Below are 25913 nucleotides of genomic sequence, written 5' to 3'. Positions count from 1 at the left end.
GTGCAGCGCCCCTTCAGCCAAGCGGGAGGAGAAATGGAAGGGGCTCTGTTTCTCCTGCCACTTCGCTGAAGGAGCGCTGAGCAGAGAGGGGGGGGGATTTTTTTTCTTGTTCTCCCCCTCTAAAACAAGGTGCGTCCTATGGTCCGGTGCGTCCTATAGAGCGAAAAATACGGTAAATAATACAGCTGGAAGAGGAGCTTCACAGAGAGAGAGAAGGGGGGGAGCGAGTGAGCCTTGAGAAAAAGGTGGGATATTATTGTTGTTGTTGTTGTTGTTCTTTATTAAATGTGTATACCATCCTTCATGTGGAGATAACAGGGCCGTTCACAACACAACATAAAATACAAATACAAACAAAAAGAAAACCCAAAACAAGCCAATGACCTTCCTACAAATACATTTATAAAAGGCATTTAAAGAGGAACATTTTTGCCTGGCGCCTAAAGGTGTATAAGGAAGGCGCCAGGCAAACCTCTCTGGGGAGAGCATTCCACAAATGGGGAGCCCCTGCAGAAAAGGCCCCGTCCTCGTGTTGCTGCCGCTCTGGAGCTCTGGCTGAAGTAACACACAAAAAGGGGCCTCAGACGATGATGGCAGGGTCTGGGTCAGTTCGTATGGGGAGAGGATATACCGTATTTCTCGTTCCATAAGACACATTTTTCCCCTCCTAAAAAGTAAGGGGAAATGTGTGTGCATCTTATGGAGCGAATGCAGGCAGGAGGCTCTGCTCAGCGGTCCCTTTAAGGAGCCGCGTGGAGTGTGTGTGCGGCTCTTGGGGGCTTTTCCCCGAGGAAGGAGAAGGGCAGCCCCTTAGTCTCTTCCCCCACCTCGCAGAAAAGCCCCCCAAGAGCCGCGCTCCCTTTAAAGAGCCGCACGGAGCGTGTGTGCGGCTCCTTGGGGAAAAGCCTGCAAGCGCCACACACATGCTCCACGCGGCTCGTGAAAGGGAGCGCTGAGTAGAGCCTGGGATGCATACAGGCTCTGCTCAGCGCTCCCTTTAAAGAATATTTTTTTTCTGGCATTGCCCCTCTAAAAACTAGGTGTGACTTATGGAGCTCCTCCTCTTGATCCCGCCCACCATCACATCTAAGGAAGACTGTTTGAAATCGCTTCTTGTGGATGCAAATCCCCAAATTTCACGTGGGGTGGCAATCTTTATAGTGCAGGCTTTGAAACTCAGGGCTACACTGACTGGGTAGTGTGTCCCAGACCTGGACCTGTTTTAATTCTTTGCATTACCTTTTTAACCTAATGTGCCGAGCCTATTTTGGGGCCATTATATGTTTTACATCTGCATTTTAGATTCCCGGCGCTGGCAACTAAATTTTTACATTATTGTTTTAGGGTAATTTAAATGTCATAATGCCAGTAATATCGTTTGAATCTTGTTAGGTTGCTTCTCTCTAGCATTTTTTTGTCTTATCCTGCTATGGCTGTATGCTAATGCAATAAAGGTTTGATGATGATGATGACTTATGGAGCGAAAAATACAGTAAATGCCATTCATCATCATCACCGCAAATGGCAGCCGATTCGTTGTACTCTCCCCACTGCACCTTACAGCCCCTTGTCCTAGTCGCCCACCTGTACGCACCTGCGAGACATTGGACTGCGTTTTCTCGCTCTCCCCGTCCCCTTCCGTCTTGTCCGTTAGCAAGCCTTGGACCTGATACTCCAAAACGTAGCTGTCGATGAAACGCTCCAGCTCTTCGATTTCCTGCGAACGGTTGCTCCCTGCCTCAGACGAGGCAGACGCCGCAGAGGAATTTTCCATCACTCTGGATAGGGAGCCAAGAGCGGAAGGGGCCTAAGGGCAGGAGGAGTAGGAGAAGGAGAGAGAAGGCATGATTTTTACCTAAGTGCCAATATTCACATTTAAAAACAGAGAAGTCTGAGGAACTGCTCACTTGCACTCCTCAAAGCCTGTCAAAATTTTAAAGCACCTCCCCGCTCCCCTGCCTAAAAATATTACAGGGCACTTATTAGACTTTTATCCAACTTTCCTCCACCCCCAAAGGAGCCTACAACATAAAGAAGCAAATACAACACAAAGTTTAGAAAGGGTAACATTTAAAAATGACCAGTCAAATATCCTCACGGCTCAACAGCTGAGAACTAGGAACTGCAGTTTGTTCAGGGCGGATCACTAGGACGCTCCTATCCCCCCCCCCCCATAACCAGCATTCAAAATTCGCCAGGTGCATTTTTGCACCTATTGGCCACTTGCAATCAAGTGAAGATGCCTGGGCGCTGGGATAGCGCCCGATGTCTCCACCATCTGCCTGGGGATCCTTGGACCTGCGCTGTTTCCACACACCAACAACGCATGCTTTAGAATTTTACCTGTGATATTTCATTTGCAGAAGCAGAAATAAAGAATTTCAGGAACGAAAAAACCCATATTGGAAAAATACGACATTCGAGCTGCCCGACCCCAAAATGGCAACGAGGCATTCCGTTTTAGCGATTGTAAAACGGCGGTTTAAGGAGCGGCACATAACTACGATTCCCAGCGTCCTCTGGGAAGAAGGACTGATGGTTAAACCAGTTTAAGTCTGTGGTGCGGATGTGCCCCTCAGGCTTAGATTGGGAGTGGAGGGAGGGATTTTCAGCGGCAACCAGAAACATAAATATTGTGGGGACACGCCAGACTAGGCCTGGGAGATATATATACCGCTATATCATCCAGGACCGGTATGAGGAGCAGACCACGATGTTGGTTTCACTCAGCGGTATACCAGTGATGAAACCACTGCGCTCCCGAGTCCCTCTGCCAGCGGCGCAACTTCATCCAAGGGTGATGCTGGCAGAGGGGCTCGGAAATACGGCGGTTTCACCAGCAATGTGATGTTGAGTGAAACCAACATCACAGTCTGCCCTCATACAGCGCAGAGGGAGAAAGAAGCTACAGATGGGGTAGGCTTCTTCTACACCACAGTTGAGTGAAGCCTGATGCTGCTGAGGAATTGGGGTCGCTCAGCTGGGGGGGGGAGCCCTCTCTCCCCCAAGGTGAGCAGTGGCCTAGGCCAGCAGCATTGGCCCTAGCCTGCGAGGCACTGGAGAGAAAGGGCCCCAGCTCCGGTGGTGAGCTCTGCGACAGCTTCGCCCTGCGTCTAACCAGCTAAAGCCAATGCAGCTTGTTTCAATTAATAATAATAATAATTTATACCTCGGGATAAATGTGCTTCAGGTTGAGCGTTTTCAGGTTACGCTCCGCGGTGACCCGGAAGTAACGGAGCGCGCTACTTCTGGGTTTCACCACTCGCGCATGCGCAGACGCTCAAAAATGACGTCATCTACTGGGTTACGCTCTACTTAGGATGCGAACGGGGCTCCGGAACGGATCCCGTTCGCATCCAGAGGTATCACTGTAATAATAACAATAATAATAATATTTATTTATTTATTTACTTATTTATTTATACCCTGCCCATCTGGCTGGGTTTCCCCCAGCCACTCTGGGCAGCTCCCAACGGAAAATTAAAAGCGCAATAAAATGTAAAACATTAAAAACTTCCCTAAACTTCAGATATCTAAAAGTCAGATAGTTGTTTATTTCCTTGACTTCTGGTGGGAGGGTGTTCCACAGGGCGGGCGCCACTACCGAGAAGGCCCTCTGCCTGGCTCCCTGCAACCTCACTTCTCGCAGGGAGGGAACCGCCAGAAGACCCTCGGAGCTGGACCTCAGTGTCCAGGCTGAACGATGGGGGTGGAGACGCTCCTTCAGGTATACAGGGCCAAGGCCGTTTAGGGCTTTAAAGGTCAGCACCAACACTTTGAACTGTGCTCGGAAACGGTATATCGCGGTATATTCTTCAAACCATGATGTCTGGCTGGTGATGCGCTGCGATGCTGAAAATCTAACATTGCCCAGCCCTGTGCCAGACGCACGTGAAAGAATTAAAATAGCACGGGAGTTCCTCTTTCGCACACCTTCACCACCCTTGGGGGGGGGGGTTTCCAAGAAGCAAGCCATTATTAGCTCCTTCCAATCTGTGCGAGCATGTGCTTTGAGCCCCGTGGCAAGCCAAAGATGGCCGAACAAGAGACCCAATTACCAAGGTCAGCTAACAATGGGGAATCAAAAGGCTCAGCACCGGGCGAGGCAAAGAAAAGAGGCGACGGCGGGGGTCACATTTAGCTCTTCGAGCGCAGGAAGCCAAGAGATTCTTCCGAGCTCCGCTCTGCAGCGTCGCAGGCGGACCCCCGAAAGAAACGAAGCTGCGACAAAAGGTTTTGCTTCAACCTCCACATGAAAGCGCAGCCCATTGTAGTCCCTCCTGCAACACGACAATGGAGAGAAGCCGTTAAAGGCCGCCACTCACCAGGGCTCTTATTGCAGAACTGACAGATGGACAATGCCAAGCCAGGCGTGACATATGGGAACATGAATAAACACGGCACAGGGGGTGACGGAAGAGTAAATAATTAACTGGTTCTTAGAGGATAGCGGGACAGAATGAACTGCTGATTCCGGAGTCGGGACTGCAAATGGTCCGGATTCAGGTTTTGGCTCATTGGCCCCCTTAAAAAAAAATATTTAAAATGCTAATAACTGGGGGATAACTCCGCATACCTGCTGCAAATACATGCAAGCTATCCATCTCTCGGTAGGACAGCATCAATTCTCTGGAACTCACCGCCTATTGACGATTAGGCAGGTGCCTTCATTGTACTGCTTTCAATGCCCGCTAAAACTTTCCCCTCAAGACAAGCCTACCCAGACATGTAAATTTATTATGTACCATTGTGAGGGGTGTTGTTTTAATTTGCAAGTTTGTTAGCTGTTTATTAGGTCTGCCACTTCTAATGGCTACTTTAAGCATTTTGCACCATTTCATGAAAAGCACTGATTTTTTTAAAATGATGAAGTGGTGTTCAAATTGTGCTAAATGTAAGTACAGTGGTACCTCAGGTTACATACGCTTCAGGTTACAGACTCCGCTAACCCAGAAATATTGCTTCAGGTTAAGAACTTTGCTTCAGGATGAGAACAGAAATCGTGCTTCGGCGGCACGGCAGCAGCAGGAGGCCCCATTAGCTAAAGTGGTGCTTCAGGTTAAGAACGGACCTCCGGAACGAATTAAGTACTTAACCTGAGGTACCACTTTAGCGAATGGGACCTCCCGCTGCCGCACCATTTCTGTTCTCATCCTGAAGCAAAGTTCTTAACCCGAGGTACTATTTCTGGGTTAGCGCAGTCTGTAACCTGAAGCATCTGTAACCCAAGGTACCACTGTAAATGTATGTTCTGAACATAAAGGTAAAGGTAAAGGTACCCCTGACCATTAGGTCCAGTCGTGACCGACTGGGGTTGCGGCGCTCATCTCACTTTATTGGCCAAGGGAGCCGGCGTACAGCTTCCAGGTCATGAGGCCAGCATAACTAAGCTGCTTCTGGCGAACCAGAGCAGCGCACGGAAACGCCGTTTATCTTCCCGCCAGAGGAAGATATTTATCTACTTGCACTTTGATGTGCTTTCGAACTGCTAGGTTGGCAGGAGCAGAGACCGAGCAACGGGAGCTCACCCCGTTGTGGGGATTCGAACCGCCGACCTTCTGATCGGCAAGTCCTAGGCTCTGTGGTTTAATCCAGAGCGCCACCTGCGTCCCTTATGTTCTGGACTTAAAGGCGGTCAAAATTATTGTACAAGGCAAAATGGCCCTCCTAGCCCAGCAGGCACTCTGAGTTGGGACCAATCTGGAGTCCGCAAGCACAGAATAAATGGCAACAGAACCACTGAGCTTTGTCTCCAGCATCTGATAATCCTGGGATGGGGAACCTATGGACCAGCGTTCGAAATTAGCCAGGCGCTAGGCGCATTTTGCAACTGGGGACTGTCAGAATGCAAGCTCTTCGAGAAGTCTTGTCGCTGTGTGTGGCAACTGAGAGAATACAGTAAAAGAATAAAATCGCAACAAGACTTTGTTTTTGGGCCCATAACCTAAGTTCTGGGAGTCATGTGGCAAATAGCTTTTCTATCCTAGTTTCTAACACTGCTGTAGGCCTCCCATCGCCCCAGATCATTGGCCATGCTGGCTGGGATGGAGTTGGGAGTCGAGGTAATTGTTGTTGTTGTTGTTTAGTCGTGTCCGACTCTTCGTGACTCTATGGACCAGAGTACGCCGGGCACTCCTGTCTTCCACTGCCTCCCGCAGTTTGGTCAGACTCATGCTGGTAGCTTTGAGAACACTGTCCAGCCATCTCGTCCTCTGCCGTCCCCTTCTCCTTGGGCCCTCCATCTTTCCCAACATCAGGATCTTTTCCAGGGAGTCTTCTCTTCTCATGAGGTGGACAAAATATTGGAGCCTCAGCTTCAGGATCTGTCCTTCCAATGAGCACTCAGGGCTGATTTCCTTCAGAATGGATAGGTTTGATCTTCTTGCAGTCCATGGGACTCTCAAGAGTCTCCTCCAACACCATAATTCAAAAGCATCAATTCTTCGCCGATCAGCCTTCTTTATGGCACCTTCCTATGCAACGTTCTGCAAAGAAAGCGAGTGCTGAACCCACAAGCTACGGTCTTGTCCTTCATTCTGGAACTCCCTAGAACAGGCGTAGGGGACCTTTGGCCCTCCAGATGTTCCTGAACTACAGCTCCCACCAGCTCCAGCAAGCATGGCCAGGAATGGTGGGTGATCATCAGCATCTGGAGGTTCTCCACACCTGCTCTAGAAGTTTGGAGGCAGGAGCTATGGTGGGGGGCATACAAGCCAAGAAGTTATCTTTCACATTTAGGGGTCCATGTGAGAAACATTGCCCTTGTTGCTCCACAATACCTCTGGAGTCAGTTCCCCCTTAAGCTCTCCTACCACACTTCAGTCCACAAGAAGAACTTCCAGCAATATCCCGAGCAGCCGCTTTGCTATGCTTTAGCCTCCCGCTCCTGGCTTGTATCGTTAGGCTGTAAGCTCTCCTGCCAAGGTAATGTGATGGGATTTGGCCTTTGAACACCTGGGCTTGCTGTGAGGTGTCAGATACGCTTAAGAAAGTGGAATGCCAAGATATAATCAGAGTTTGTACATGTTCGGTGCCAAAAGAAAGAAAATAAGAACACCAAGCTCTGTGTCAAGAAGAAAGCTGAATTCTACAACCAGGAAAGTTTTCCAATTATGCAATGAACAAATGTGATTTGCAGTTTATCCTGCACCCAGATTCAGCTTTTGAAAACTGGGCTACTAACTCAAACGCACCACACTGGGAGAGGAGAAGGCAGGGATATTTTTTAAATTTCTCTATTAAATTTTCGTCAAATAACGTTGAGCTGAAAAGCAATCGTTGCCTCTGCCTGAAACTCTTCCCCCAACTCTTACATCAGATGGTGGTGGCACCAAAAAGTGTTCTCAGTGTCATCTTACGGGTTATGTTTTAAATTTGACTGCTCTGCTCTGTATGTCGCCCAGAGAACATGTTTGGTAGGCAATGCCTAAGCTGAATTAATCATGATGATTAGAAGCAAATGAGCCGGTGGAAATTAACACGCTGCCAAGCTGAATGGGGATGGGAATATGGAGGCGAAGCTTAGCCTTAAAATAATAATAAGAAGAAGAAGAAGAAGACATTTTTGAAAGGCTTTGATCATGAAGGAGGAAGGTCTGAGAAGAGGTGGTAGCTTGGGGATCTGAGAATGTGCTTTGCATGCAGGAGAGTTCCAGTTTCAGGCTTGGGCTGCGATTCTCCTGGTCTCTGCTGCTGAGAGTCTTCTAAGCAAAGATGCCAACCAAGATTATTAAATACTGGGCCAGTGTTTAAAAGTACCTTGGCAAGGCATTTTGAAGCAGTGTTTGAAATTAGCCAGGTGCAACTTCAGCCACACAGAGATCTCTGGACACCAGGTTGGCCTCAGACATCTCCACTTGGCTGACCTTAAGCAGGTAAGCTTGTTTATTATTACAGTCATACCTCATATTACATTTGCACGTTTTCAGGTTGCGTCCCGCGGTGACCCGGAAGTACCGGAAGGGGTTACTTCCGGGATTCGCGGCTCACGCATGCACAGATGCACAAAATGACATCATGCGCATGCACAGAAGTGGTGAATCTCGAGCCGCATGCGCGCAGACACAGGTTGCGTTCTTTTCAGGTTGCGAACGGGCCTCCGGAATGGATCCCGTTCGCAACCAGAGGTACCACTAAATTAATTATATATTTTTAATTATATATATTTTTATTTATACCCTGCCCATTTGGCTGGGTTTATTGCATTTCTATCCCACCATTTTCTCCAGGGAGTGCATGGTTCACCCCCCTCCTCAGTTAATCCCTACGATGATCCTGTGAGGTAGGTTCAGGGGGCTGTGACTGACTCCAAGGTCAGTGAGCTCCATGACTGAGTGGGGATTTGAACCCTGATCTTCCAGGTCCTGGTCCGGCACTCTAACCACTACACCACCCTGGCTTCCGAGAGTTCTTCTTCCTATGGGGCAGCTCTATAAATTAGGTCGGTAAATAAATCTGGGGAAAGCAAAAAGGAGAGAAGGATCTGAAAGCATTTTCCTTGAAGCTTGACTTCCATTTTATTTTGCATTGTTTTATTTGATGTTTTAATGTGTTGCAAACCGCTTTGAGATTTTTTCTTTAAATTTTAAAACGGTGTAGAAATGAAATGAATAATGATAATAGACTTCATTGCAAAAAAAGAAAAGAATAAAGGCACAGATACATTCCCCTGCGGTGACCGTAACCTAGGTTTAAGGTGCCATTTGGTGATTAGCTTATATATCTAAATTTCTAACCATGTTCACAGCACCTTGCACCTGATGTCGTCGTGATGTCGGGGGGCTGACTATTCGCAGAGCCAAAAATGTTCACCACCCCTGCTGTAAAAGGCAGATTCTTCATATGCTCAGACAGCAATGCCAAGAAGAGAGGCATTAACGGTTTTATAGCACCAATCAATCACCAAAAGGCCAGTGGCTCTTTCATTTAATTTAACATTTCTAATCTGTCCATTGCCATAGTCAATTGCAGGACAGGGTACGATAAACTCCAATTAAAACAATAAACTAGTCGATTTGCATCAAGGCAACAAGAAAAGTAAATAAACCACAATTTCAGAACTACGTCCTTCTAGCCCAGATGTGGGGAGCTTTTGGTGCGCCAGGTGTTGCTGAACTACAACTCCCATCAGCCCCAGGGGGGCTGGGAGTTGTACCTCACCGACAACAGGAGAACCCCAGATTCTCCACATCTGTTCTCACCTGTCCTGGACAACTGACATCCTACAAATCCCCGAGTAAATAAGTGTGTGGACACCATTTTAACAAGGTGCAAGATTTTGGCAAGAAAAGGGAGGAACCCAAAGCAAAGAGTGGCAGCATGCAACAAGCAACCCCAGAGTCGGCCACGACTGGACCTAATGGTCAGGGGTCCCTTTACCTTTACCTAAGGCAAATTTTAAAAAATGCTGTATAAACACCAACAACTGGGAAACACTGGCCTGCAAGTGCTCCAGTTGGAGAACAGCCTTTACCAAAGGTGTCATGGGCTTTGAAGACACTCAAACTCAGGATGCAAGGGAGAAATGTGCTAAGAGGAAGGCATGCTTGGCAAATCCACACCGTGATCAACTCCCTCTTGGAAACCAATGTCCCCACTGTGGAAGGACGTGTGGGTCCAGAATTGACCTACACAGTCACTTATGGACTCATTGTTAAAACTGTGTTTATGGAAGACAATCTTACGCGGCTACGAGTGATCACAGAAGAAGAAGAAGAAGATTTTGCTAGTATTCCAGAAGCACAGAAGCAGCACAAGACCTGGGCTGGCTCTCAGGCAGGCCCTGAGGTTTGTGTGTGTGGGACTCGGAAAGTGAAAGGCCTCCTGTTGGCCATATTGGAAAATGGCGTCTATCTCCATCAGGCAGGGGAGCCATTTTGACATGTACCCCAACCAGGAGGAGGCAGGAAAAGTAAGGAAGATAAAGAAAAACCGAGAATGTGAAGGGCACAAGAGGGCAAGGGCTGGCCGAGACCATGAGATAATCCCTATTAGGAGAAGGGGAGAGGACAACATATGGGAATTTAGAAAAGCCGTAGGGTCATGGCAAAATACGGCCAATGAAAGTGGGGATGGGGGGATATACATGATTTGCTGAAATACTTTTCTCTATCCCCTTATCAGAATTCAGATTCTAAGCATCTTTGAAGCAAAGTCTGCTCTTTTTAAATTTTATTTTATTTTATGTAGTCCTTTCAACAGAAGACTTTACATCCAAAATAAACCAGAATACAAGCAAAAACATGGCTCACATAATTTCATTTGTACCAAATTCTTCTCAAATTCCCTTGTTTTTCTATTCTTTAATGTTAGTCTTTTAACTCCTTGTTCTTAGCCTCTTAAAACACTTAGGCATCCTTACCAATTTTCCAAGTATTGACCTATCCCTCCCTCCTCCCGACCCATGGCTTCCCTTCACCCCAAATCTGCTCTCTGCAAAGCACCCTACACATCAGTGTAATACTGATATTCATATTATCATGTCACCCTGGTATACCTGTTCATATATCCAAAATGCTGGCTGCCAAAACAGATGCAACACAGGACAAAACTAGGAGGAACTTTATTAGGCAATCTGAATGAATTCATGAATATGTTACGTATGATAACAACAGACTATTAGCAGAAAGAAACACACACACACACACATTCTAAGATGGAATGCTTAATTAAAATATGGCATGTCACCAAACTGAAGAGACTGGCAATGTGTGTTGTTGTTATTTTAATGTAGAGAACAGTTTCTTTAAAATATTGTTTTTAAGTGATATGGCATGGGTAGGCAAACTACAGCCCGGGGGCCAGATCCGGCCCAATCGCCTTCTAAATCCGGCCCATGGACGGTCCGGGATTCAGCGTGTTTTTACATGAGTAAAATGTGTCCTTTTATTCAAAATGCATCTCTGGGTTATTTGTAGGGCATAGGAATTCAATCACCCCCCCCCAAATATAGTCTGGCCCCCCACAAGGTCTGAGGGACAGTGGACCGCCCCCCCCCCCCGCTGAAAATGTTTGCTGACCCCTGTGATATGGGGTCCTTTTGGTATTAGTTGGCAGAAAACTGATGGAGCTGGAGGTATCTTTTACACTGAAAACACTGCCTTTGCTGTGTAATGCCTCTGCGTATTTTATAGGTGCTTGTTTGTATTTTAGCACTATTGCACGAATTTGCTCACATCGAGCTGGCTGTGTTTGCCTTTGCTTTTACTGAGCAAAAAAAATTCATATAAAGAAAGTGATGGGAATTTCCAGACCTGTTCTTCCAGTATTTTTATTTTTTAATTTAATTTTTATTTTCATTTTTTAAATGAAAAATGATGAGAGGTAATGAGCTTCAATTTTGATTGCAGCCGTGGCACAGAGAAGGGTGGAAGTTGGGGCCATGGCGTCAACAAGAATTTTTCCAGGGTGGTCTGGGTTCAAAGTAAAACAATGGAAGAGTTGGATCAGGCTAGTATCTCACAAAAAGGGGGGAAATATAGTGCCTGGAGATTTTGCTTCATATCTCAATAAATTTAGCTATAATAAATTTACTCTTTTTTTTAAAAAAAGGAATATAGTCATACCTTGGATCCCGAACGCCTTGGTACTCGGACGTTTTGGCTCCCAAACGCCGCAAACCCAGAAGTGTTTCGGTTTTCAAACGTTCTTTGGAACCCGAAGGTCTGACGGGGCTTCCAATTGGCTGCAGGACCTTCCTGCAGCCAATCAGAAGCCACGCTTTGGTTTCCAAACATTTTGGAAGTTGAATGGACTTCCAGAATGGATTCCGTTTGACTTCCGAGGTATGACTATACAGTGGTACTTCAGGTTAATTCGTTCTGGAGGTCCGTTCTTAACCGGAAACTGTTCTTAACCTGAAGCACCACTTTAGCTAATGGGGCCTCGTGCTGCTGCCGTGCCGCAGGAACACGATTTCTGTTCTCATCCTGAAGCAAAGTTCTTAACCTGAAGCACTATTTCTGGGTTAGCGGAGTCTGTAACCTGAAGCATATGTAACCTGAGGTACCACTGTATGGGGATTATGGTTCATGGAGGGGGCACCTGCCCTCTTAGCCTCCCCTCTGTCAATGCCCATGGGTTTAACCCCTTCCAAACCTACTATTAGACCTGCTTGGGAGAACAAACATAATACACACACCTGCCTTTTTTTCCTGTGCAGTTAAGAGCTGCTCCTGGGAGGAAAGATGACAAAAATAAGGAAAAATGTGTATGTTGGGTGGGGGGGGGGACAGTTAAGTTCCCCTCCCCATACGGTGGCTTTGATTTTTAAAAAAATATCAGAGCCTTTCACTGCTTTTAAAGTTAAAAAACAAAACAAAATAAGAGTAGGGAGAATTGATCATGGATCTCCAGTGTGACGTCTGTTTTGGCCCCAAGTGATAGTGTTTGCCTCAGCTAATATCAGCATTTTGCCAGTAAAAGTAATGAGATGAAAGCGACTGCTCCTGACAGTGTCATCTAGCTGACTGAGCAAAAGAAAATGGAGAGGGAGGGAGGGGGAAAACAGGCTGGGATGGGGGGGGGGGTGTCTTTCCAAATCCAGCTGGCAAAATGCTTAGCGCTGCAAACTGGTTCAACTGCAACGCAGTCCTTCATTATAGGTAAGGTAAAGGTAAAGGGACCCCTGACCATTAGGTCCAGTCGTGACTGACTCTGGGGTTGCGGCGCTCATCTCGTTTTATTGGCCGAGGAAGCCGGCGTACAGCTTCCGGGTCATGTGGCCAGCATGATTAAGCCGCTTCTGGCGAACCAGAGCAGTGCACGGAAACGCCCTTTACCTTCCCGCCAGAGCGGTACCTATTTATCTACTTGCACTCTGACGTGCTTTCGAACTGCTAGGTTGGCAGGAGCAGGGACCGAGCAACGGGAGCTCACCCCGTTGCGGGGATTCGAACCGCCGACCTTCTGATCGGCAAGTCCCAGGCTCTGTGGTTTAACCCACAGCGCCACCCGCGTCATTATAGGTATGGTTCTACTTAGTCCTTGAACTCTTTCCCACAACGCCACTCGGAGACCATAGACCTTTCTCCCCAAGCTGTAGCCCCAAGGGTTAAGCCCCGTCCAACTCTACAATTCCATGCTTCAGGAGAAGAGTGCCCGCTCTGCGTACAGGAGGACCTAAATTTAACCTCTGCCATCTCCAGTAGAAAGGATTTGAGATGATAGGAAATATTTCTATCAAAGGTCTGTCAGAAATACCGCCAGCTACCGTTGGTGGTACCAGACTTGATCAACAGTTTGTCCAATACAGAAAAGGGTGAACAAAATGATCAGTACAAGTTGCTAAGAACTGCAGATAGGGAGAGCCTTGTTACGTCCAGGCCTTGCAGGTGGTCTTCTCCCTGGCCTCTGTGAGAGCCAAGCGCTGGACTAAATGGGCCTTTGGACTACTCTCAAGGTTCGCCAAGCTCAATCCCCTAGAGCAGCGGTTCTCAACCTGTGGGTCCCCAGATGTTGTTGGACTACAGTGGTACCTTGGGTTAAGAACTTAATTCGTTCTGGAGGTCCGTTCTTAACCTGAAACTGTTAACCACTTTAGCTAATGGGGTCTCCCACTGCTGCCGGAGCACGATTTCTGTTCTCATCCTGAAGCAAAGTTCTTAACCCGAGGTACTATTTCTGGGTTAGCGGAGTCTGTAACCTGAAGCGTCTGTAACCCGAGGTACCACTGTACAACTCCCATCGCCCCTAGCTAGCAAGGCCAGAGCTCAGGGAGGATGGGAGTAGTAGTAGAACAACAAAATCTGGGGACCCACAGGTTGAGAACCGCTGTCCCAGAGGTTGAGAGTAGGGAAACCTAGAAGTGCTTCTGCAACATGTGCCTGTCCAGCCTAGACAAACCTTTGTAAGAGTCAAGCCCTCCTCAAGGAATATGGGAATTGGATCTTACTGGCAGAACCTTGAAGTAGCAAAGGAGCTTCCACATACCCAGTCATTCATTTTACAAGCGTCTCTTGAGTTAGGTCTTCCAGATATATGAGGCTGGGAAGAGCAGGCAACGTTACCTCAGACACAGGGATGAGTCAATCTCGTCTCAGCCATTAACGGTCCCTAAAGTGGAGAACTGCTGCATGCTGCTGCATCCATGCCAGACTGTCTCAAAAATCCCTGATCTCTGCATTGCAAGGGACTCCATTTGGCCACAGAGCAGCACTCTGAGACCTTTGACTACCATACAAAGGTAACTCTAGCTCCCCAAGCAAAATGACGACAATTAATTTGCATCTCAAAACTCTTAATTAATTTGCATCTCAAAAGGGATGCGGGTGGCGCTGTGGCTTAAATCACTGCGTCGCTTGGACTCGCTGTTTGGAAGGCCGGCGGTTCGAATCCCTGTGACGGGGTGAGCTCCTGTTGCTCTGTCCCTGCTCCTGCCAACCTAGCAGTTCGAAAGCACGCCAGTGCAAGTAGATAAATAGGTACCACTGTGGTGGGAAGGTAAACAGCCTTTCTGTGCGCTCTGGTTTCCATCACAGTGTCCCATTGCACCAGAAGCAGCTTAGTCATGCTGGCCACATGACCCGGAAAGCTGTCTGTGAACAAACGCCAGCTCCCTTGGCCGGAAAGTGAGATGAGCGCCCCAAACCCATACAGTGGTACCTCGTGTTAAGAACTTAATTCGTTCTGGAGGTCTCTTCTTAACCTGAAACTGTTCTTAACCTGAGGTACCACTTTAGCTAATGGGGCCTCCCGCTGCCGCCGCACGATTTCTGTTCTCATCCTGAAGCAACGTTCTTAACCTGAGGTACTATTTCTGGGTTAGCGGAGTCTGTAACCTGAAGCGTCTGTAACCTGAGGTACTACTGTAGTCGCCTTTGATTGGATTTAACCGTTCAGGGGTCCTTTACCTTTTTTACCTGTACATGTAGGAACATTTCCCCAGCCCCAGAACAGCAGCATCAGTGGCCGATACTGAAGAATAAGAGTTTGCATTTGATATCCCGCCTTTCACTCCCTTTAAGGAGTCTCAAAGCGGCTAACATTCTCCTTTCCCTTCCTCCCCCACAACAAACACTCTGTGAGGTGAGTGGGGCTGAGAGACTTCAGAGAAGTGTGACTAGCCTAAGGTCACCCAGCAGCTGCATGTGGAGGAGCGGGGAATCGAACCCGGTTCCCCAGATTACAAGACTTAACCACTCTTAACCGCTACAGCACACTGGCAACCAAGACTGGAAGCATGCAGGTGCCAGAGCTGGGAAAAGTAAGAGCTGGCTCCTTGCATTAATAGTTTAGTCCGACAACTTCACTTCCTTCTACATCGGCAGATCAGACCTCTCTTAACACATCCTGCCTTCTAGAAACCAGGTGTTATCTGTTTAGAGATGTGGCGTATTCAGAGACCGTAGCAAATCAGCTTGCTATACGATGCGCAGCCAGGCATCTCAGGGTTACCTTCAAAGCCCTCTGGCCAATAACTTTTCTTTCTTTCTAAAGAAAGCAATGATGAGAAATGAAATTATCGTCTCCGAGCAAGCAACGCAAGGACCGCTTGGTACCAGCCAAATCTCTCAGAAATGCAGAGAGTTCAGGGAACGAGCAGGGGTATTTCATATATGGAAATAATTCTGCATGAGGCCGGGGGGGTGGGGCGGGCAAGAAGCCCCAGGTCATGTGACCGCCGGGGAGACCTTTTGCAACCTAAGCTAATCCCCCCTTTATAAAACTCTATGCCTACAGCCCCAATAGCAACTGGGTTTTTGTGCTTTCTTTCTCTTTTGCTGTTGTTGCTGCACACAGACCAGCGGCTGGGATTCAGAACACATTCCAGAGCCGACAGCCAAGCAAAACAGCAACACTGAGAGCAAGTCTCTTTCTATGTGTGTGTGCTTGCGCACGCCTCACAATATGCATACCAGGGAGACCAAAATAGGCTGCGACAGCCGTGCCAAAGATCCCAGTAACGCTCTGCAAGGTTTCAAGTTGCATTTCTTGCATGAAGCAGTGTTCCCCGTTTCCATAACTGGGTACACCAATTTCCCTTTCTGCATCTTTGGTTTGGAGGTTTTCCCTTTGAACATGCACATGTACACACACTGTGGGACAGAGAAGAAGCCAAAACGGTGTTCATTTCAATATATGGTGTGGGGCATATAAAATCATCCATTTTTAAAGAAACTTCATTCAATTAAAAGTGGTGTCTTTTTCCTTTGAAGTCCTCCAGAATAGATGACCAAGCCAGATACTGTTTTTATTCACCTGGAAATTCTGGCTGAGGGATGCCCATCAAATATGGCTGATACCATTTCATAGGAATCACAGAAGCAGATAGATATAAGCTAGGTGAAAAAATACTAGGAAAATAACTCTGCTATCCTTTGCATCTTTTTTAAAAAAAAAACAAAAACATGGGGCTACAAAACCTTCCAAAGGTTTGACTTCAACTCCAAAGGCGCCCTCCTAAATTGTCTCCCGAGACACGCGGATGCCAATGGCAGAAGCAAAGTCACAAGATCCTCAAAGTACAACGCAAAAAACCCTTCCGCTTACAGCAGGTGAGGAACCTTTAAGCAAAAACTATTAACGGCAAACTGGTTCTTGGCACATAGGGATTCTGATATGCAGTTGGCTAAGGCAAATTCGCGGAGGGCAGATTTAGGTGCATGTTCCAATGCCTAATCCAGGCATCCCCAAACTTGGCCCTCCAGATGTTTGGGGACTACAATTCCCATCACCCCTGACCACTGGTCCTGTTAGCTAGAGATGATGGGAGATGTAGTCCCAAAACATCTGGAGGGCCGAGTTTGGGGATGCCTGGCTTAATCAGAAGGGGAAGGTGCCCAACTCGGTGGCAGAGCATCTGCTTTGCATGCAAACGGCCCCGGGTTCAAATTTGGGCCCCTGCTTCACCTTGCAACCATCTTTGTGTTCTTTCTGGCTCCAGGAGAAGACTTTTCTTTTCACTCTAGCCCTTCAGGAGGAAGGGAAAGGAGACTGTGAGCCGCTTTGAGACTCCTTAGGGTAGTGATAAAGCGGGATATCAAATCCAAGCTCTTCTTCCTCTTCTTCTTCTCCCTCTTGTCATTAAGTCAAAAACAGCTGCGTTTTAAGTACATTTCGGTTGTTATCGTTTCACACAGCGTCTAAAATGGTTGCCTTTTATTTGCAAGCCACCAGGAGAATTCGCGTTTTTACAGGCCCGCCGTATCAATCAAGCAAATAAACTACTACCTCTCTGCAGAACTTTGCTTCTGCCTTATGCATTCCACATGGGCCCTTGCTCCCGGATTCCTACCGCTATTCCTGCCCTGCTTCCATCAGCTGCCTTGAAAATCAAGCGAATGAAGCACAGGTGGCTGCTTGCCCTCTAACGTGTAACGAATCAGGACCAAAACTGTGTTTACTTTCCAAAGGAGGTGCTCAGCTTCAACTTCAGAAGGAAATCGAAGTGATGCTTCCTTGCAGGACTGAGACTTCGGATGATGGCAGGATCGGAGCACAAGAAGAGCGGGGGGCGCTTGTACCAGGATCAGACTCATTTGTCCATCAAGCGCCGCCACCCCCCTGCTTGACCAATCGCTGCGAGGATTGGTGGAGCTAGGTGAAGTCATAGATCTAAAAAAAAAAAGTGTAGACCTGCACATACTAGCCAGCTTCTGTTTTGACTTGAAATGTTCATTTGGGGCTTTCTCAGAATTACGTAAAGGCAAGACGTTGGGGGGAGCGGGAGCGCCGGCCCACAATGACACCAACCTGAGAGGTGACAGGATTGCTCTCCGGCTGAAAAAAACAGCACTGGAGAAAAGTCTAACAACTTTGAGTTGTTTCAACGTGTGGAGGCATTTAATGAGGAGTCTGACAGCCACCTATCAGGGCTGCTGGAGATTCCTGCACTGAGCAGGAGACTGGTCTTCGTGGCCCCTTTAAACTCTAAAATCCTTATGATTCAGTAAACTTCAGTTAACCCAAGAAGAATATCCAAAGAACTGCAGTGGCAGGCCCCGGCCATCACAGCTAGTAGCCGTCAACAGACCTCTCCTCCATGAATCGCTCTTTTAAAGCCCCCCAAGTTAGTTAGAAGTGAGAGCTGGACCATAAAGAAGGCTGATGGCCGAAGAATTGATGCTTTTGAATTATGGTGCTGGAGGAGACTCTTGAGAGTCCCATGGACTGCAAGAAGATCAAACCTATCCATTCTTAAGGAAATCAGCCCTGAGTGCTCACTGGAAGGACAGATCCTGAAGCTAAGGCTCCAAGACTTTGGCCACCTCATGAGAAGAGAAGACTCCCTGGAAAAGACCCTGATGTTGGGAAAGATGGAGGGCACAAGGAGAAGGGGACAACAGAGGATGAGATGGTTGGGCAGTGTTCTTGAAGCTACCAGCATGAGTTTGACCAAACTGCAGGAGGCAGTGGAAGACAGGAGTGCCTGGCGTGCTCTGGTCCAGGGGGTCACGAAGAGTCAGACACGGCTAAACGACTAAACAACGACGCTAGTTAGTAGCTATCACCACTTCCAGTGGGAGTGAGTTCCACAGATTAATCCGCTGGCGTTCTGTGGCAGTGCAGCTGTGTGGAAACAGCTCTCTGAAAGGCCTGAAAGCCTCCGGGCCACGCTTTCCAAGCCCAGCTCTTGAATCCAAGCCATTTGGAAGCTTCCCACCGTTCCCCCGCCAGCTCTTATCAGCAGAGTTCAGGGAGGAGAGCGGCATTAGCAATCGGAACAAAGCTGTCGTTCCAGGCATGTTTTCAAAACAGCCCTGCTCCTGCCACACGCTCCCCATGCGCGCCTCAAAGCTGGGCACTCGTCCCAAGGCTTCCGCAGGGTGACCCACGCTTTGCTTTCCGACTCTGCCGGCAATCGCATTTACAACTCTGCCGCAGAGACCTGGCGCAATCACCCCTGCGCCTCCTTCTCTCTATCTGCACAGAGCAGGGAAACGCAGGCTCACCTGTTGCCAGGTGTTCCCGACAGCTGTTTAATGGTACCTAGAGCATGGTGAAAGTTTGGAAGGCATCCATAAAAGCAAAACTCTTTTGAACCTTAATTCCAAGCGCCCGAAGGCATCCGGCTCCACTATCTGCCAAAAAGAAATTAGGTGCAGTTGTTGTACATTAGAAAAAAGAAGCACTTCCCAATTAGGCTCGTTGTGAGATACTGCACTTGTGCCAGAGTTCCTCCTTTTAAAATAAAAGCTGGGAGGGAAGAGATGCCAAGGGCCTTCTATGCACAATAACACACGTTTGTATTGCTGAGTTTCTATCCCTGTCCTGGTACCCAAGATGACACAATTCAGAATGTTCATTTTCTTAATATTTAGGCCTACCTTGATCATGGGACGTGGGTCGTGCTGCGGGTTAAACCACAGAGTCTAGGGCTTGCCGATCAGGTTGGCGGTTCGAATCCCCGCGACGGGGTGAGCTCCCGTTGCTCGGTCCCTGCTCCTGCCAACCTAGCAGCTTGAAAGCACATCAAAGTGCAAGTAGATAAATAGGTACCACTCCGGCGGGAAGGTAAACGGTGTTTCCGTGCGCTGCTCTGGTTCGCCAGAAGCGGCTTAGTCATGCTGGCCACACAACTTGGAAGCTGTACGCCGGCTCCCTCAGCCAATAAAGATGAACGCCGCAACCCCAGAGTCGGCCACGACTGGACCTAATGTTCAGGGGTCCCTTTACCCCTTTACCTTTACTTTGATCATAGGATGCACAAACACGCAGAGAAGGTTTGTTGTGAACCTCCCTGAGATCATCAACACCATCATGCTTGCATAGTTCAGTTTTGGAACTTGCTCTCACAGGAGGCGGTGATGGCCTCCAACGAAGTAGGCTTTAAAAAGATTAGACAAATTCATGGAAGAGAGGGCTATCAGTGGCTACTAGTCATAATAGCTCTGCCTCCACAGTTGGAGGCAGCAATAAGTAATAACAACAACAACAACAACAACAACAACAACAATAATTTATTGTTTATACCCCGCCCATCTGGCTGGGTTTCCCCAGCCACTCTGGGTGGCTCCCAACAGAATATTAACAACAGGGCTGCCTTCAGATGTCTTCTAAAAGTCAGATAGTTATTTATTTACTTGACATCTGATGGGAGGGCGTTCCACAGGGCAGGCGCTACTACCGAGAAGGCCCTCTGCCTGGTTCCCTGCAACCTCGCTTCTCACAGGGAGGGAACCGCCAGAAGGCCTTCGGAGCTGGACCTCAGTGTCTGGGCTGAACGATGGGGGTGGAGACGCTCCTTCAGGTATACAGGGCTGAGGCCATTTAGGGCTTTAAAGGTCAGCACCAACACTTGGAATTGTGCTCAGAAACATACCAGGAGCCAGTGCAGATCTCTCAGGATCGCTGTTATGTGGTCTCAGCGGCCGCTCCCAGTCACCAGTCTAGCTGCCGCATTCTGAATTAATTGAAGTTTTTGGGTCACCTTCAAAGGTAGCCCCACATAGAGCGCATTGCAGTAGTCCAAGCAGGAGATAACTAGAGCATGTACCACTCTGGCGAGACAGTCTGCAGGCAGGTAGGGTCTCAGCCTGTGTACCAGGTGGAGCTGATAGACTGCCGCCCTGGACACAGAATTAACCTGCGCCTCCAGGGACAGCTGTGAGTCCAAAATGACTCCCAGGCTGTGCACCTGGTCCTTCAGGGGCACAATTACCCCATCTATGGGCACTACAGACTCTCTAGGCAATATCTATGCATTCCCAACTGATATTGTCTTTGTATCATTTTAGGCGGCTAGGACTCCCCATACCCACCACCCCCAAAGCCCCAGCAATGGTAGCTGCTAAACATTTCCAGTTTCAGATTACAAGTCTTCTCAATGACTTATCTCCACAAGTCCTAGGGGGAGAGGAACCAAGTAATGACTTCAATGAAGAAAATGCCAGTCACGATTATAGTTGAGAGCCGTAATACTTGCACACCATGCGAATAATCCACCTAAAATTAAAGGTTCTTCAAATAAATGATTTTCACCATACATGTTCAAGTAGGGTTGAAAATGGGTTTTCTGGAGATCTGTGATGAAAATCTGCTTTCCTGGGGAAAATATGCTTGCTTAATTAATTTTGTAAGACAAAATTATGCAGGTCAATCAGTTTGATTCACTTTTAAAAAAATAAGAAATAAGCCAAGATGTCTCCATCATTTCAGCAGAAACTGCACACATTAACTACTGTTAATATTGGAACTAACAACACCCCATGTTGCAGATCCTGCATTGGTCCACAAGGTCAGACGAGATGACCCCTATGACTCATTGCAATTCTAAGCTTCTACAATACTACAGAGCCAGGCATGGGCTCAGCTCAGAGTTTTCCCACTTCCCATGAAATGACATCATTACCATCTTACCAAACGGAGCACCTACGTAGGAAGGAGACCTTGCCAAGATCCGTATCTTCTTCAGCCAATCCTGGCATCCCCCTTCGGTACTAAAGACATCACCGGGCCATTGTCCAGCTCACAGCTGAACCGGGAAAAATACTGTGTTCAGCTCTGAATTGTTAACTCATCCTGATCCCAAAGAGGAAAGGACTAACATTTCATAAAGAGGACACAACGCAAAGTCCAACACCTAAGAACACTTGCTTGTTTTTAATGCTCCAATATTCTTTTCCGCTTGGGACGCGGGTGGTGCGGGTGGTTAAACCACAGAGCCTAGGACTTGCCGATCAGAAGATCGGCGGTTCAAATCCCCGCGACGGGGTGAGCTCCCGTTGCTCGGTCCCAGCTGACTGGACATCAGGTCGAGTCGTGACCGACTCTGGGGTTGCGGCACTCATCTCGCTTTATTGGCCAAGGGAGCCGGCGTACAGCTTCCGGGACATGTGGCCAGCATGACTAAGCCACTTCTGGCGAACCAGAGCAGCACACGGAAATGCCCTTTACCTTCCCGCCAGAGCGATACTTATTTATCTACTTGCGCTTTGACGTGCTTTCGAACTGCTAGATTGGCAGGAGCAGGGACCGAGCAACGGGAGCTCACCCCGCTGCAGGGATTCGAACCGCCGACCTTCTGATCAGCAAGTCCTAGGCTCTGTGGTTTAACCCACAGCGCCACCCACGTCCCTATAGTCCAATCTACTATAGCTTTATTTGTTTAATTTAGCAGGCCAACATTAACTGGAAATATTATTTTTTTAAAAACCCCAGAAGAGCTATAAATGAAACTCTGCTCTTGATGCATTACCAGCAGCAGGAAATACAGCCCCCCACCCTCCAAAAAATAAGCAGCAACTTTGGATCATTAAAGCACAAGCTACCTTACACTGCCTTTAATATCTCAAAAATGCTGGAGTTTTGGCAAAACAAAAATTTACCTAAACTTAACTGATTAGCTAGTTAAATGACTAATGATTAATCACCTAAATATTCTTTCATTGGTTGGCAGCCTGTTTAGCTCTCTTAACGCCAAAGTCGGCTTCCTTTCCAAACCTCTAATTAACCACTGTTCTCTACACTCATTATCGGTTCCCCACCAGCCTGGAGGAACAGACGACTCTCAGCTTCTCCAACCCATTCAGAGTTGGCGTTTTGCGGCACTGCCTTATTTCAACTGGCTAATCAAACATTTTGTCTCATTTGCCAGTGCACCCACCTAATCTTCCACTTTAAATAATGCGGTGATTAGGCATTCCCGAGCCTTTCCTTGATACTAGAAAGGCCCAGTGTGTGTGTATGTGCACAGGCAAAATTCAGAATGCAGAGAAACGAATGACATGAAAACACAGAAGATTGCCAAGCACCGATGATCTCGCACTGGGTAATATTCACCCAGAGCATGGTTAGGCAAACTAAGGCCTGGGGGCTGGATCTGGCCCAATCGCCTTCTAAATCTGGCCCACGGATGGTCTGGGAACCAGCGTGTTTTTACATGAGTAGAATGTGTGCTTTTATTTAAAATGCCTCCCTGGGTTATTTGTGGGGCACAGGAATTCATTCATTTCTTTTCTCCAAAATATAGTCCAGCCCCCCCCCAAGGTCTGAGGGACAGTGGACAGGCCCCCTGCTGAAAAGGTTTGCTGACCCCTGACCCAGAGGAACATACAACTGTGCAGCTGTACAACACTCACTTATATTCCCCACACATGCTTGCAGGCTGGTGATTTAGCTCACTTGCCTACTCATGAACTGTTGACCATTTCTGCTGACCGAGGGCCTCAGTGAGCCCAGAGAACGGGAAACAGCAGGGCACATCTGATATCCCTGCAGTCTACCATCTAGCAGAAAACTAACCCAAATGCCTATGTCCTTTAGGAACTAAGGAGGTGAAAGCTACAGAATATTGGCTGAGCAGGCAGGATTCTGATGTCGTCAGCCAACACACCAGTCACATCACTCATCTCATACCCATCGGCATGATTCCAGCTCTCCAGAATAAGCAACCCCAAATGGGTGGCCTGCATCCCAGCCCACAGTTCCTAGGTTCTGTAGCAGTTTAAGTAATCACTTGTGTCCTTTAGGTGTGACTTTAAACATTACCAACGTATTAAACCGCCTCATACAGACTCAGACATTAAGAGCAGAGAGCAGGAGTGACCAAGACGCAGAAACCCAGGAAGTATATGAAAGACTGACTTATTCAAACCAATAATAAATTATGCAAACAACAGCAGCAACAACAACCCCAAAGTGTACCACCACATACACACAGAACAGAGGAATTATCATCAAAGATACTCCTAAGGCTCAGTTCATTCCACGTAGCCAAGATACATGATCAGCGGAACGATGTGGTGAGCTCCTTTTGCTAGATGGTGCAGTCATACCTCATGTTACGTCCGCTTCAGGTTGTGTTTTCGTCCTGCATCCCGCGGCAACCCAGAAGTACCAGAACGGGTTACTTCCGGGTTTCACAGCTCGTGCATGCGCATAAGCGCTAAATCGTTCCTGTGCAGACACGGCGCTTCGAGTTGTGGGCTTTTCACATTATAGGCGGGCCTCCGGAAAGGATCCCGTCCGTAACACGAGATACCACTGTACTGTAATGTGGGGAAGTCCAGTCCATGCTTTGTGTGTGCCCCTATTCACCAGAGTCTGCAGCAGTTCCAGTCCAGGTCTTATAGAAAGCCCTAGAGACCAGTCCCCGAGGCAGCTGAGGAGATGCCTAATGTTTAGTAAAGGTAAAGGGACCCCTGACCATTAGGTCCCATCACGGATGACTCTGAGGTTGCGGCGCTCATCTCGCTTTATTGGCCGAGGGAGCCGGCGTGCAGCTTCCAGTTCATGTGGCCAGCATGACTAAGCCACTTCTGGGGAACCAGAGCAGCGCACGGAAACGCCGTTTACCTTCCCGCCGGAGCGGTACCTATTTATCTACTTGCACTTTGACGTGCTTTCGAACTGCTAGGTTGGCAGGAGCAGGGACCGAGCAACGGGAGCTCACCCCGTCACGGGGATTTGAACCGCCGATCTTCTGATCGGCAAGTTCTAGGCTCTGTGGTTTAACCCACAGAGCCACCCGCGCCCCCACCTAATGTTTAAGTTTCTTCTAAATAAAATTGTTTTGGGCACCATCCTTCATGCAAGAGAGTGCATCTTACGGGCACCACTTCCTATTGCTGTGTGAATTCTGTGATTGAGAACGGACTCTAGTTTAGGTGTTGCCTTCTATGTGCAACGAGCATTTTATATGGGGTACGGCGCATTCAAGCATGCGAGGTCCCCACACTGCAGTCTCAAAGGGTTCAGCCGGGCGATCCTGCACAGCTCGTGTCTTACTTCCCTTGCGGGGGGCAAGTCAACAGTTAACATAGGGGGGAAACTCTGTGGCCTCTGCAGCTAGGCTTTGTGTACTGGATGAGGGACTGACAAGCCGACAAAGCCAGGAAGCCTTTTAAAGGCATGGTTAACAATGCCAGGAATTCTGAATATGGATTCCAGAGCTCCTGACTCATTATGAGACTCCCTGGATGAATTGCTTAAGGTGATTCAACACCCCTCCCTCTGCATTTTAGCCAGCTGAGCTTTTCTTAAAATTCACCTGCAGGTGACCATGAATATTCAGCTGGCAGCCATCAACTGTTCTGAAAATCTGGTATCTAAATCAAACACAAACTCTTTCGGAAAGCTATCTGTGGACTGTGCCTGCCCCGGCCCGCTAAACTTGTTTGATGCTATCAGGCAGAGAATAGCTTCACTGTATTCAGTCGGTCCGGTCGACCAACTCCCCAGGGACATAACATGTTGTGTTTTGGAAAACAGGTTATTCTGGGGCGAAATGGAAATCTCTCCGAATATCAAAAAGTCTGTTCAGACATGATACCAGACATGGCACTTTGGGAACATGCCTTGTACTAATAACTAGTGGTCGGGGTTTCCAGAAAATTTAGAATGATTTGCGTTGGGAAATTTGCATCCAAAAAAATTTCAGTTAGCGTAACAAAATATTCTGATGCACGAACATGTTTATTTTACTTGTAAACGCAGCGAAAAACTGCAACACTTGCTTAATATTGTATTTGCAGCTGACATCTCTCAGAGACTAATGCACTTATAAAACAGAAAATTTTCTGCAGAAAAAAATAAAGCGCTAGAAAATTTTTTACCCCACCTTACTGGCTCACACTTTCCCTCTGATTTAGCAAATCATGGTTTGCAGTGTCATCTGAGTCAGGTAAACTATGGTTTGCACAGATCGAAGTATGCCCAAATCAGATATAACAACAATATTAGAATCATAAAGAGAAACTGATGTGAAGGGGAGAAGATGAGCACAAAGCTCGTTCTCAATGCCAAACCATGGTTTAGCCTTACATCTGGCACCACAATTCCAGCACCTTTCTAAAACCTCTGCTAGCTTCTCCCTTCCATCCATTTCCTAGAATTCTAGCAACAATCAAACACCTGTGAGTAACAATTACCACCTGCGTTCTTCCTATTCCGGTTTTCTGGTGTGGGTAATACTGGGCTGAATTTGTGTGTATAGTAATTTTTTATTGGTTTTACAATTTAGATTTACATTCATA

The 25913-nt window shown here is 47.6% G+C and overlaps 1 protein-coding gene across 4 annotated transcripts in view; it reads right to left on the bottom strand.

The window, feature by feature from the left end:
* Positions 1 to 25913, bottom strand: part of CTIF (cap binding complex dependent translation initiation factor) — a 189530-nt gene that overhangs the window by 137542 nt on the left and 26075 nt on the right. For all 4 annotated transcript variants that reach the window (XM_083575659.1, XM_083575660.1, XM_083575661.1 and 1 more), the window contains exon 2: positions 1595 to 1807. In XM_083575659.1, coding sequence (XP_083431785.1) covers positions 1595 to 1774 — 180 coding nt within the window. In that variant the 5' untranslated portion in view covers positions 1775 to 1807. The remainder of the gene's footprint in view (positions 1 to 1594; positions 1808 to 25913) is intronic.

The sequence above is a fragment of the Podarcis filfolensis genome, assembly GCF_964270895.1.
Source record: "Podarcis filfolensis genome assembly, chromosome: 11".
Lineage (NCBI taxonomy): Eukaryota > Metazoa > Chordata > Lepidosauria > Squamata > Lacertidae > Podarcis > Podarcis filfolensis.
The sequence above is the reverse complement of the archived record's forward strand: the minus strand, read 5'-3'. Positions and strand labels throughout refer to the sequence as shown.